This window comes from Bidens hawaiensis, unplaced genomic scaffold, assembly GCF_021521415.1.
Source record: "Bidens hawaiensis isolate Kalapana, Puna unplaced genomic scaffold, B.hawaiensis_p1.1 tig00004618_1, whole genome shotgun sequence".
Taxonomy (NCBI): Eukaryota; Viridiplantae; Streptophyta; class Magnoliopsida; order Asterales; family Asteraceae; genus Bidens; species Bidens hawaiensis.
The window spans coordinates 447023-462137 of record NW_027491282.1 but is presented as its reverse complement, the minus strand read 5'-3'; the positions used below and the strand labels follow the sequence as shown (position 1 = coordinate 462137).

At 36.5% G+C, this 15115-nt stretch overlaps 1 protein-coding gene across 1 annotated transcript; it reads right to left on the bottom strand.

The window, feature by feature from the left end:
- Positions 1–5073: 5073 nt before the first annotated feature.
- On the bottom strand, positions 5074–8172 carry LOC143627217 (V-type proton ATPase subunit E-like). The gene is made up of 5 exons (XM_077097094.1): positions 7975–8172; positions 6701–6801; positions 6160–6603; positions 5453–5552; positions 5074–5365 (listed from the first exon to the last, which is right to left on the bottom strand). Exons 1-3 carry the CDS (start codon positions 8074–8076, stop codon positions 6429–6431), a joined length of 378 nt encoding a protein of 125 aa, XP_076953209.1. The 5' UTR covers positions 8077–8172; the 3' UTR covers positions 5074–5365; positions 5453–5552; positions 6160–6428.
- Between the last annotated feature and the right edge of the window lie 6943 nt (positions 8173–15115).

Genomic DNA, 15115 nt, shown 5'->3' with positions numbered 1-15115 from the left:
TGTACTTACTGTTATGTTTGTTGTAAATGGTTCTTTATAATTTGTATCTCATGCTCTTCATGTTGTACATCTTAAGATGGTTTATTTACATCGTGAGTCATGACATTGGGCTTTTCGATTACATTTGCTTTTGTTCTGTCTTGATATTTTGATCACACCCCGGCCTCTACCTTCTACCGGTTCCACCGCCATGTCTCTTCTACTGCTTCCACCGGCGACCGCTCTGTGTCCCTACGGTGCCACCATCTTCAACCCCACCCGCCGTTCCTAGGTGGCGGCGGTGGTACGGTTGTGTTTGGCGTCTACTATGGTAACGATCCTCCTGTCTACAATGTTGCCGGGTTCTATTTGGAATCCCTAGGTGGCGTGACGGCGGGGGTTCGATTGATGTGGGAGACTCTGTCATCGAACGGTTTGATTATTTAACGCCGTGGCTCCGATTGTGACTGTTGCCGAGTCCATTTTGGAACCATAGGTGACTATCGCTAATTATATTGACCAAGAGACTGGTAATTTAACTTGAATATTGTTTCTGATTTTATGGAGGAAGTAACATACTCTGTTTAGAGATTATATTTGGTATTTACCACCAATTGATGTATACATTAAGGATGTTCTTCGTACCACTTTATCAGTGTACTTCTTATTTGGTTTTCCATATTGGGGATTTTATGATACGGCTATCTGCAACTAATTTTGAAGCTGATTTGTACTTCTTATTTGGTTGCTTCGATGCCAATGAGTCTACATTGAGACATGTCTTACACTGGCTCAGCAGAAGCTTCATCTAAACATCGATCTCATTTGGAATTTGATATTTGATTCGATGATGATAATGAGAAACCCCTAATATGAGGTCGTGCTTTAGTTGTTAACCCACAACACAACAAGTTTTATGGATTATACATGGCTGGTCTGTAGTGATATTCGTTGTGAGGAGGCAATGATGACTAATGTCAACATCGTTTATCGGCGTTGCATAATCAGGGGTAGCAAGTGCGAGATTCGCCACTTGCAACCTCGGTTGCAGCCATGGCGTTTTAATAGATATTTCTAAGCCAAATGAGTCAGTCGCATAATAAATAATGATTGACAGATACCGATGATAAACTTGCTACCCGTGGTCCCGTTTTATGTTCTCAGCGTAGCAATATTAAAACGGGCCAGTAGTTTTACAATTGGTTTGTTCACTTTGTGATTATGGTTGTCGTTTGCCAGGTTATATAGCTAAAGAAGGCGCGGTGTTATTTGCTCTGGCATTGCATATTTATTTGAGATACTGGCTCTCTTTTGACAGCTATAGCTTAAGAAGTGTAGCAGCTATTTGGTTCGTCGTTTTATGGCCTGCCGCAACGTCTTTTCTATACAATGTGGGTTTTGTATGTATTTATAACTACATATTGCTAAGGTGTGTGTTCTCTACTTCATCAGATTAGAAAGGAAGAATTAAGAGTGGCTTTGTTGGGTTTTCAACAACTACTATCATGTTTTGAAAAGGTACAGTGTGAAATCTTTGTTTTGTTTCGTATTGTATTGGTTAACTCTTGGTCAAAACCAATTTGGGGTAAACCAAATGGGTTGGAACCCGGTTTGGAGAAGAATGTTCAGCCCAATAAGACCAGTTTGGGTCGGGTTGAAAACCGGTTTGGGACCAAAAAAAAACGGTTGTTGGCATGTTTATTTAATCGGGTCAGGTAATGACACTACGAACCGGTACACGAACTGGCGGGTTGTCAGTTCTTAACCGTTTGAGCCAAACTGATTTTTTAGTGTATCGGGTCGGGTTATAAACCGGATTGGCGGGCCCAAATCGGTTACCAAACATTTTTACCGCTTTCATGATCACTTAAACTCAAAAATGAAGTTGAGTGAGTGGCCAACTTTGTAAGAACTGAACCCAAGTAAAATACTTCACATCTTTATTGGTATAATGTTATATAGGACATATATGTAAGAATGTAAGACAATAGTTTTTCTTTTAAATTATATTCATTTAGCAACTTTAAACGCAGAAACCGATACAACAACTTATACAGAAGTATTTAAAAAGATTCATGCATAATGATATTATTAAGCATGATATGCTTAATGTTTGATAGTTATATTACTAAAGGTAAAAATGAAAAGTTTGGATACTGGATTAGCGAAAGACACAAAATTCAGTATTGTCAATTCAAGACTTCAAGTTACAGCAGCATGGAGATAAAAGTTTTTTAAAATTGTTACAAAATGATGAAAATGCCTCGAACTTTAAAGCTTCCACGACATTTCGTTTGCCAACTTCTTTATCTAATAAGCGTGTACCGTACCAGTTTTCTTAGTGCGTATTCAACTTCTTAAACCTTTGTAATTTTTGGTGCTTATAGTTTTAGCTTAATTTTCATGTCGTCAACCTGCAGTTGTTGGCATTTCTAACATTCAGTCTATTACCTTACCAGACGCTAAGAAAGCCGAGTTGGGGCTAATCCAACACACGCTGGATATTATTACATTGTCCTTTTTATTAAAATTTTACGGCCGGGGATGCAGCTCTTCTAGACTTTTAGACAAAAATAAACTTAGGACTAGAATAGTATTTACCTACTTAAACTCTTTTTGTAATTACAACTAACATTATAACTTATAATGCAATATGTTTTGAGCATTATCATCCTCGAAACCCAGCGCAACGCACGAGTAATAATATTCTTTTTTAGTTTTTATTTTTTAAGTTTATTGTTACTGATTGATGAATATATGAGATGATTCATTTTGTGCTGTGGCAGAATCTAGGTGGCATATCTAATTGCCATGAAGAGTTGGGGGAGTTGAAAATGCCCAAGCTACATGAGTCAAGAATGAAGTTTGAATAAATGAAGATGTGTTTGAAGTTGGAGTAAATGAAGATGTGTTGGGTTACAGGGGAATTTGTGCTGCGAGTAGACTAATAAATAATGAGAGCCATAGATACAAAGTGATGAAAAGCTTTTTTTATGTAAAGATTTTTACATGTTATGTGGCATGTTGTCAGAGAATTGTAGTATTGATGCGTTCCTGTTACGATCTTCATAATTTACTTTCCCCTAACTGTGCTATAGAGTTTAGACAAACCCGCGCAACGCTCGGGTTATAAAGCCTAGTTATTAATTATTCTTCAACCTACACAACAGCATTCCATATTATTTAAAAAGGCAAAAATAATACAATATTCCTACAAATTAACAACAATTGCCCTACATAAACAAATCCTACTTACTTACTTTTGTAGTTTCATTATTCAAACTACCTAAGTTAGGTACCATAGTTACAAGACATTATCTGAAAATCCAAATAACTTTATACTAAAATCATTTGTCTAAGCTATCAATCCAAATTTGTTTAAATAAAAATTACCCATATTGATTAAAAGCATCCAAACCTTGATTAATCATTTGTATAGTAAAATAAATTAAATAAATTTGTAAAAGTAATTTCTTTTGTTCTTTTCATATACTTCTTTTTTATAAAGAAAGGAGCATAACCAAAATTATTCTTTATATAAAGAAAGGAGAATGTCTAAATAGATGCTGAGTGTGAATCATTATTTAATGTCGTAACCATTCAACACATGAGTGAGACTGTGAGAGTGTTATCTCGACAGCGATCACAGTCACCAGAGATTTGATTTTGTAACTTGTTTTACTGTTATTTTTATTTTTATAATTATTGGTTTATTGTAATCTTAATGCGACTTTTTCCTATTAATATTCTATGATCACATGTACCTAGTTGCCTCAATATTCATTATGTTGCATAATATGTGGATTAAATATTCAGCCGTCTCTTTATTCTTTATGTAATATCTCATATTACATATTTATAATAAATATTACTTATATTTAACCTTAAACATATAACATGTATTTATAAGAAGAAGCCAAACTTGTTTATTTATCTTAAAAAAAAAAAAAAGCAGCCAAATTTGTTTATCTATATACCTACACATGTATGGGTTATATGCATCATGTGTAAGTATATTGCCTACACATTACCTACCGATACCTACGTACATGTAGCTAAACGTAAAGTAAAGTAGTGAAAAGAAAAACAGTTTAATTATTTTTTATGTATGTAACATAACATTTGTGTGTGTAAGAAGTTAAAGTTTTTAAATTTTTTTAACATGGATAGAAAATATAAACGCTTTACTTTTGTTCCAATGCTTTTATACTTTACAATTAATCTTATAAGCTAAATTCTTATAAGAAATTTATGCAACAAAATCTCCCAAGAAAATATTAGTCCATGAATATAAAACAGAAGCCCAATACTACCCGGTCCATAGCACATGCCACACGAAATGTATCAACATAACTCTCCTATTTCACATTAAAAAATATGCATTAGTGACTTAATTAGAACACTTTTGAAAGTTGGTTACTATTCTATGAGATATTCCCTAAAAAATGACATCTTATGCCGTGTTGAAAAAAATGACTATACCCAAAACAACCCCTATACACCCTTGCAACAAATATTCAAAATCACACACACAGCACCATCTCCATCTTAACTCGGACTATTTGACTTTTTCCGCACCTACGAAAAACGCTTTGCTCTCACCAATCAAATAAATTACCTGGGCTGGTTTCCTTTCAAGCACCTTACACCAAATCGTTGTGAGGCAGGCGACATGAAATGCCTTTGCTTTTCACGTAGGCAATGAGTATTTGTGCAACCCCAGCTAATCACGAGTTGAAAATGTGAATGAAAATAGTTGGTACGTTACACCCACTAGCTATACTATCTACATGATGCAAGTAAATATTCCGCCAATTGATACTGTTCATTTTAATTGGCCCTTTCACTTGTATCAAATTTCATTTTATATTACATGATACATTATGCTTTGTACGAATATATGTAATACAATCTCCAAGTTAATGAAAGCAATTTGATTAGTTTACATAACATGCTGACTAGAAACTTAAATGATATAAAGAAAGAACGTAACAAAAGATTAGCTACTGGAAAAGTAACATCAACTTTTCCCTTCCTAATCAGTTTTATTGATAGTAAATTATAATCTTTATAAAAAAACAACTTTTAAACAAAAACACAAAACACCAATAGCACTTTCAAACAAGGTCTTAAACATTACATTTCACAAGGGTAATAAAATAAGTCTTAAAAGAATGTAACAAGCAACGTCTATTTATTCAAACAAATGAGTTGTGGTCCACTAAGCAAAGTGTCACAATAACATATATATTTAAGATACCATGATGATGATGATGACCCCCGATTCCGATTCTTCTCATTAAGGCTTGGAACGAATAGATATATAGATACAACATATCACCAGCGTCTTTTAAGCACCTACCTGGCTAAACAATAGCCTGCGGATCTGCAAACATATTCAAAAAGGGGTCAATACAAACACACAGATTTCTTCCTTGAATGTGTGACCGCCTAAAATGTAATTAAATGGTACCTCAGGAAGTTTCCCACGAAATACAACATCCAAGCGAGCATCGAGCGTGTTTTCAAACACAATTTTACCATCACGAGAAGCCAAAACCACACCTCCAGAGCTGAAAACCCAAAACAATATAAGAAACTTTTTTCAATGTTAAGTAGGCCTGTAAATGAACAGAACTTTCAGTGAACTGTTCAACAAGAAGTTTGTTTATGTTCGTTTATTAAACGAACGAACATGAGCATGTGTCCAGTTTGTTCATTTACACTCGTTTATGCTCATTAGTCACCATTCCTTTACGTTTGTTAGTTTATGTGCGTTTAAGTTCGTTCGTTCGTTACATCCACTCATATATTCAGCTAAATATTTGAGACCCACAATTAGGCTTTTAGGCCAGATAGATTAGTGTCCAAGTTTAAATTTAATTGGTATTCGATCGGTTATCTTTGTTCATCTATGTTCACTTACATTGATTCGTTTATGTGTGTAAACTGTTCGTTTATACAATCAACAGACAAACATAAACAAACACGAATGCCCTCATTTCCTTAATGAACAAACACGAACAAAAAAATCCCCGTTCGTTTAATTGTTCAAGTTCAATCGTTTGTTTGATTAAAGTTAAACACACGAATACAAACATGTCTAGTTCGTTTTTGTTTGTTTTTTACAAGCCTAAAATAAAATAGATAGAAAAAAATAGCTCAATAATATAAATGTACCAAGAAAGAGCATGAGGATCATCATGAGACGGGGCAGGTGGAAGGTGGATACTGTCAACTATGATCTCGGGTTCATGAACTTGTGTTTTCTCTGCATATTCGGCTTTTGCTGCATCAAGAACCGAATGAACAAGATGCTCGTCTTCTTTCCGGCAACGCAGTAACACTGATGGTTCTTTCAGTCTGAGTAAACCCTAGAAACAGATAGCTTGTTGTGATATTATTATGGTATCATTAAGAATATTATATACGGGTTAATATATGGTTGATTAGTACCTGAACATTAGAGATTTCAGCAGTCCTTCATAGTTATGATGATGCTGGTGCTTGTGATGGCTCACGTTTAAAAGATCTTTTGATGCTGCTTCTCTCATGGCACTAACCAAGTCATCTTGTGCTTGAAGAACCTTAATCCGAGAAGCATTAAGTTGCATGGAATATTCACTGTAATAAAAATTGTGATTAGTATTTAGATACAAACTTCTAAATAAGATGTATGCACATAAAAAAAAATTTAGTAAACATGTTTGGGGAATTTTACATTTTCTTACGAACTTCAACTTGCTTCTGTTTGCGTTCATACTCCTGCCGGATCTTCTTTTTCTCTGCCTCAACTAATTGCAATTTCTCAATGTTAAATTCCTGCAATAGTCAAACAATTATAAATTATTAATATGCAGTGTTGACCCGTGTACTTGCTATTATGATCATAGCTACTTAAATTGTTAAAATGTGGTTTAGATGATTGTGTAAAACTGACTTGATTTGAGTTCAATTTGTAATTGCAAATTTGCAATCCCACAACAATAACCAATAAGAAACAGACAAATTTCAATTAAAGTGCATATATACCTACCAACCCTTTACCACTAAATACAAAATTGCACTTAGTTATATAGTATGACTTTTAAGTCCAATATGAGTTATTATCAGTTGAAACCACCAAACACTAAGTTCCTGCAACACTCAACCAAAAACCTAACATGTTGTCATATTCAGATACACAGTTAAGTAAACTCAGATATTCGCTACAAATCATAAAACTGAATAAACTGGATTTTGTTTGCAAACTCTCAACAAACTCCTGCAGAAATCAACCATATTTTTTTGAACAAATGTTCTACCATACACGACCACCCCTTGCAGTTCATAGTAAAATTCATGAAATTAAAATTATAGTATGACAGTTTTACTCACATTTTCTTGTGATTCACTAATTGAAACTAGAGGTGCAAATAATGGTTAACCAGGTTTAGAATATTGGTTTCTAACCGTAACCGGTTATTGGTCAAACGGTCAAAACCGTTACGGTTCCCAACCGGTATTTGAGCGGAAAATCCATAACCTATGTAACCAATCGGTTTTTAACCGCCAATAACCTATTGAATTTAACCTTATTAACACTAAACGTATTAGCAGTTCCTGTCTCAAAAGTCCAAACAGGTTCCTAACCATCGGTTTCAATCAGTTAGTAACCGAATTCTAGTTTACCGGTTAATAACCGATTTCGATTCTGTTAACCGGTTACGATTTGCACCTCTAACTGAAGCTACCAATCAACACAACTAAAAGCTCGTTTAACTGCCGAAATTAGATCACGGATTCACGATGTTAAATATGTAGCCTAAACTATATCTATAGACTCTCAATTTTAACTTCATGCAACAATTGACCTAATAACAGAATAACCGTATCGTGCATAATATTTAATAATAACTAGTCATATATTCCGACCTAATTTCATAACAATTCACTAATAATAACAATAACAATAATAATCGAATTGAATTGATTTTGATTTGATTGAAGAGTTACTTCTTCGGCGGAAACGGTGATCTCGTTGGCTTTTTCATCGGCTTCTTGGCGGATGAATCGGACCATCTGCTGAATCTGCTTCGAGACATCAGCATCGTTCATCTTTGGATCTGAATTTGATTGATTGATTGATTGATTGTAGGAGATTGAGGCAGATGTCAGATTGAATAAATGAATGAATCAAGGAGTTGTGAATGGTGATTGATGATATTATTATTATTATTTATTATTTAGTTTTAATTTTAATCGTTCAGTGTCACATGAAACGTGTTATTATATTTTTACATCCAGTCCTTTTAGTATCGTGATACTACAAACACACTCCCTGACTTTTTATTTTTTGGTTGATGTTGATTGGAAACATGTGACTACGTGAGTGACATTGATGAAAAGTTAAAAAGACAAGGTGACCCATGGCATGGATCTCCACTCTCTCCCGGCCTCTCTAACTCTCTAGGGTGTTGCGGCCAAAACGGAAATTTCAGTTTTGGAGTTTTAGAAAACCGTTCGGTTTTTCAGTTCCAAACATAAGCCTACAATATCTTTACAAGGTTTTTTTTTTTACAAATTGGTGTTCTCTTCTCATTTCAAGCTAAGACCTTGTGGTACCTAAGACCATAGGCAGTGTTTTCGTGAAGTGTGCATGCTACCTCAACCCTGCTATGTGGATTCTCTAGTTGATACCCTTCACCCTAGTACTTACTACTTAGATGTGTACATGAGTTGAGTTGAGTACAACAGTCTTGCTGAAATTCAAGCTAGACTTGTTGGCTTAAAGTAACTCGAGCTCCGCTCATTTCGACAACTATTTTTAAAGCTCGAGTTTGAGTCGTGTATGATTATCAAGCTCAGGCTTGACTCGTTAGTTACTCGTATTTATTTTTTATTTTATATAGATATTTAATTTTTTATAGAGTTAAGTACAATTTACGTCTCCATAAGACTTGAATCTTCATTAGTTAAAAAGACAAAACATTGTCCTAACATTTTTAAACTATTCGTACCACTTCAGCTTTAGAATTTTTTAATAAAATTCATGATAAGCATATTATTACATTTGTCGTAAAGTAAAAGCTTGTGAGTTTAAATAGAATTTTACTACATAAATATAATAAAGTAGTGGTATACGGTTTTTTGGCTTTTAACTATACGATAAGATTAAGACCCATAAGTATGTAGCATAGCACAATTATATAACTTGATCTAACATTTTCTTAAGTGGCACATGGTTGGTCTTTGAAGTGACACGGTTCATGGTTGTCTTTTTCCAAAACTTCACTTATAACCCTTGGATATGAACTCATTGTCATGTATTGGCGGATTTGATGCAACGGTTACAATTCTTTATATTAAAGTCAATATATATTTTTCCACTGATGATACATATTCAAATGATTTTGTTAACTTAAATGGTATATATATCAAGTAGAAACATCTTTTGTTTCCTTCATATATTGATTATCGGAGATTACTGGAGCATTGGTTTACCAATTGCAACAATTACACTTGATATCACCCTGGCAAAAAGATCACTCTTTTGTCTGAATAATAGAAATTTAAGAACCATTCCATCCACTCAAGTGGAAACCGATAACAAGAGAAACCATTTGGCTGAACCCGACACAAATGCTCAAGGCGATACTTGAACCCACGACCTCCCACAAGGAAAGTCATGAGGCTATTGTTGGATCAATCTACCACTATAGTTAAAACGTTGTCAATAATTTTTTTTTCTAAGTGAGAGCTTTATTTTCAAAAGAATATTAAGTTCTCGTAAGGAATATTGAGAGCATCAACAATGATTCGAAGCTCATGGACAATTATTCGAAGCCCACGGATTGTAGCACTTGAACTTTCCAACCAAAATCTGACGAGTTCACTGGCGTCCATTTGATTAACCTCTTTTCCTCCCACTCACAAAACAAATCATTCCTTCATGCCAGGTAGATTTGAGTTCTCTAGACAAGTCTTTTTAGGTGATGTTTGTTTTTCCTCAAAAGCACTTCTGCACCTCTTTTGTCTGCACTGAGAAGAGGAAGCGCAGACGTTGGGCTCTGCAGTGTGTTTGTTTTTCCGAAAACGTTTCATTAAAAAACGTCTGCGCGTCCTCTTCTCCTAGAAGCATTGTTCAAACCACTTCCCACCTCTTCTCCTCTTTTTCTTATTTTTTCATCAGGTTCCTTCTTCTCTCAAACCCAGCTCCACCCTCCACTCCTCCACCCGCCTCCTACACCCTCCACCACCGGCCACCCTCTCCACCGTCGGCCACCCTCCACCGCCGCCGCATCTCTCTCTCTCTCTTCACCACAGATCCGCGGCTTCTCTCTCTCCACCACAAGTTTGCTCCTCCTGTCACCCCCTATCCCCACCTCCGACGCCGCCCTCCACTCACCTCCGGCGTCGCCCTCCACCCCCACTCTCTTCCCGTCACCCCTCTCCGCACCTCCGGCGCCACCCTCTCCACTCCCACCTCCGGCCCCATATTATTATTATTAAGAATTATATTTATATAATAAAAATGACATTTTGATGAGTTACCATGCATTTTGATGATTACCATTAGTTTGTTCGGTTCGGTTTGTTTAAAAACACTATGTTTTATTTTATCAGTCTGCAGACGTTAAAAACAAACACTCTACTTCTTGCAGACTGCAGAGGTTTGGTCCACCTCTTTTGCTACAGATGCCTGCAGATGTGGTCCGCAGACTGCAACGTTTTACCTCTTAAAAAACAAACAACACCTTAATCATGTAGATCACTTTCAAAATGTAACTTAACTTGTACACCAAATATTAAATCAGATAATTCAAAAACATCAAGTAACGAATATGAAATTTATGTTTTGAAAACGTTCCAGAAACAATGCCAAATACCGTCCTTATGCGAGTAACAAACATAACGAAATGTTCCAACTCTAAAACACTTCGCGGTTATGATCACAGTTAATAGTTACATTAGTGATTAAGCCTAGGGGTGCAAACAAGCCGAGCTACTTGGTTCGGATTGATAAAAAGCCTGAAACGAGCCGAGCCCGAGTCTCAAAATAAAACTCATATAGTTATCGAGCCCAAACCCGAGCCTTGTATGCGAAGCTCGTTTAGGCTCGTTAAGCCTTATGTATTTTTAACTTATGCCTCTTTTGGACTTTGATGTTTAATTTTGCATTGCACAATTGAGCTCGAGCCGAGCTTTAACTCGTTTAAGGTACTACACGAGCTCAAGACGAGCTTAGGCTCGTTAAAGGTTTTTTTGTTCTTGTCATAATACATAAATATAATTAAAAAAAACACATATGAACTAGTTAACAAATAATAAACAGGTTGAGTCAGAGCTTTGGAAATTAAGAGACTAGGTCGAACTGATCCCAAGCAGAGCCCAAGAAGTCCAGCCCAACCCAACAGCAGCCCAAGTACTTCAGACAAGGTCCAAGGTCAACTATCGATCTGTCCTTGTTGATATGAGTATCATAGAGATGAGGTTGACAGAATCTTGGAGGGAAAAGAGTGTCCAGTCTTGGAGCGAAAAGAGTGTCCAGTGGATAATAGCCAGTCCCCTGCCTAGGTCAGAGGGACCAGCAGTCAATAGAGAGAACTCAAGGAGTAACGGTCTAGAAGGGAGATTCCCCTAGACCATTATATATGTACATTTTCTCTTTGTAAAAGGAAACAAGAAAAATAATAGAACTCTTTTTTACTCTATCTTGTTCATGGGTTCTCACTGAGATTAAAAAAGGACACACTCACACACAGCCATCAAGTTCACAACCAATGGAGTTTGGAGAGACTACTCTCATAAGTTTCTATTAACATTTGTAATTCTTGTGACCTGCTTGTTGATCCACCATAATAATAACAATCACTCTCAAATCACAACTCTTCTCTAGAACAACACACGAATCTTCGCTTAATCATTCACGATTCAATTAGGGTTCCAACATTGGCGCCATCCGTGGGACCTTCTTGATTGAAGGTCTCACCAAAATCTTGGAAGAATGGATGATCAAATCCTGAAAGGAATACCACTATTGTTTCATTCCGGCTCGGGCGACGACCACCACCAAATACACTGCTTTCGCATTTGTCTCTCCAGCAAAAGTTTTTGTCGTCTATCCACTGTTTCGATAAACAAGTGTCAACCCAAGTGTTTACACCCAGTTCAGATTCTTCGTCGTTTTTCCGTTGTCGGAATCTTTCTCCGACTTTTCAAAATATTCCGTGAAGTCAAAAAATCTTGAAATACTCTCCGAGGAGCATGCATCGAAGAGCAAAAGCGAGAAGAAAGTGGCAAACGGCTACCCGATATTTAGATCTACAAACGTCCGATGGGCAAAATCAGGGAGCGAGCTCAACTTTGAGCCCCTTCTTCTCATATTTGAGTCATTTCAGCTCAGTTTTGGAGCCCCCATCCACTCACGTTCAAGTCTATTTAGTCTGCCCAGGCAAAGGGACGACCCCGGTACCTTTGAAAGTTTTTTTTCTTTACGGTGACGCTGGAGACGCTCCGCCGGTATCTCCGCCCCTAATGAAAATAATTGGTTTGTTCTCTCTATCTTGTTATGTTACTTTAGCACATCATATAAGTTATAAGAGTTGTTTACACCATTATTAAAACTTGAAGTTCCACCAAATTACCAAAGCATAAATTTCTATATGAAAACACAGTAAATCTAAAAGTAAAAAGTAGATGAATAAAGAAGGAAAGAAAAGTAAGGTCAAATCCTATATTGGCCTACTTTATAAAGTTACTGTTTTCATAAAAGGTTGGGAAGTCACTTTTGTAAAGTATTAATTTGTTGTAAAAGAAGAGACATGGGCACATGGTGAAGGATGTGTGTTGAACTTTTCAAACACTAGCTTCACGATTAACAAGGTAAGAGGATGGGAAGTCTACATTTTTTATTTTTTATTTTTCAAAGTAGATGTGACTTAACCCACAAACATACATCTTTTTGGGCAACCATTATCTGCCCATGCATTATTAAAGTTTATTTATATTCTAAACATTGAAAAAGTTTGAAGGCCTTTCCTGGTGATTCAGAATAAAGCCCCCGAGCCCCTTGCCAGGGGTGCCCTGGGACATTTGCTTTAATATGAAGGCCCTTCCTGGTGATTTAGAACAAAGCCCCCGAGCCCCTTGCCAGGGGTGCCCTGGGACATTTGCTTTAATATGAAGACCCTTCCTGTGATTCAAAACAAACCCCCGAGCCCCTTTGCCTAGGGATATCCTGGGAGATTTACTTTAATATGAAGGCCTTTCCTATGACTCAGAACAAAGCCCCCAAGCCCCTTGCCTGGGGATGCCCTGGGACATTTACTTTAATATGAAGGCCCTTCCTGTGATTCAAAACAAAGCCCCCAAACCCCTTGCCTGGAGATGCCCTAGGATATTTGCTTTAATATGAAAGCCCTTCCTGTGATTCAAAACAAACCCTCGAGCCCCTTGCCTGGGGATATCCTAGGAGATTTACTTTAATATTAAGGCCCTTCCTGTGATTCAGAAAAAAGCCCCGAGCCGCTTGCCTGGGGATGCCCTAGAAAATTTACTTTAATATGAAAGCCCATCTTGTGATTCAGAACAAACCCGCATATAATATAACTCCTTTAGACAAAGTTTCCTTACTAAACAATCCTTCTTACCAAAACCTCTTCTAAGATAAGCAAGTCATAACAGAGCCTCCTTCCAAGAAGGAAACTTCATTTCAAGATAATCCGTATATAATGAGGCTCCTCCCAAGACAATCCCTTCATTACAAACATTCCTCCCATACAATCCCTACTGAAGCCCCTTGCCATATTACAAGAATCTTTTCCAAAGAAGAAGATTTCCTTTCCAATGGAGGAGGTATTTAAAAATTTCCCCCATAAAAAAAATATATCATTTGAGCAAGGGTTCCCTGCAAAGGAAAACAACATCTTCCAGATTTTATTATTGAAGATGAATAATCACTTTCCAGTTAAGGAAGGATTTGAAAAGTTTTTCCCAATGTGGAAAGAGAACCTTCTACAACAACATCTCTCAAATGGAAAGATTTTCCTCCAATGAAAATTAATCCCCTTCCATTGGACGAGGTATTCGAGAAACCCCTCATGTGAGGAAAGAGAGCATTCTACAACAGTTTTTTGCATTACAAGAATTTTATTTAAAGGAGAATAATCCCCCTCCAATGGATGGAATGTTTGAAGGGGACGACATGTGTGAAAGGTCAATTCCATTCAGAAGGAACCCTCCCCCCTACACCAACCTGGAGCTGGGGGACTAATTTGACATTTTGTCATTATGTCGTGGGTCTTCGTCATTGAAGTTTCTTTAATACGACAAGAGGGACCCGTTCATCAGCTTCTATGCATGAAGACGTATCTCATAAAAAGATCACCATTTTAGAGAGACTTCCAAGGAAAAATAATTCTCTTCCAATGAGTGAGAAGAAGAGTTCCATTCTAGAGAGTGACAAATTCGCTATGAAAGGAAAGAAGCCTCATGTAGTAACACTTCACGTTCCAAAAATTTTCCATGGAGAAGAAACTTTCATATCACTATTATCTTTTATAAGAAGGGAATGGGCCCCAACCAGCAGCCCCTTCCATCATCTTCATGTGTAAGACTTCTAATAGGCATTAAAACTAATTATGTTTTTTTTATATTTATGATTAACAAATATAATGGGTCGACCGTACTTATAATCCCCCCAGATGGGATAAAGCCCTCTAAAGGAGGTACCGTACTTATAATTCCCCCAGATGGGATAAAGCCCTTTAAAGGAGGCACCGTACTTATAATTCCCCCATATGAGATAACTCCCTCTAAAGGAGGCACCGTACTTATAATTCCCCATACGGGATAAAGTGTCACACCCCCATCTTAGGGCCTAGACGTGTGACCATAAGTTAGTACCTATTTTGTAGATAAATCAGAGTTGCGGGTTTTATTTCAGCGGAAGTCTTTAATAAAATATTATTACTTTGAAAACTTATTAAACTCTCGGGTTTAAATACCCGTTCAATGTTTCAAATACATTTCTTTCGAAAACATATTTCTTTTATAATATTTTGAAATAATATATCTGAGCCATCAGATAGCATCTAATGACTATAACTCCAATCTTCTATTCCTCTTTGCATGTATAGTATAACCTTTCTTATTT

Excerpts from the sequence above, each read along its gene's own strand:
- LOC143627217 (XM_077097094.1), bottom strand. The coding sequence starts at position 8,076 with ATGAACGATGCTGATGTCTCGAAGCAGATTCAGCAGATGGTCCGATTC. Across the intron at positions 6,802-7,974 it reads TCACCGTTTCCGCCGAAGAA|GAATTTAACATTGAGAAATT; the intron begins GTAACTCTTCAA and ends TGACTATTGCAG. Across the intron at positions 6,604-6,700 it reads GTTGAAGTTCGTAAGAAAAT|TGAATATTCCATGCAACTTA; the intron begins GTAAAATTCCCC and ends TTTTTATTACAG.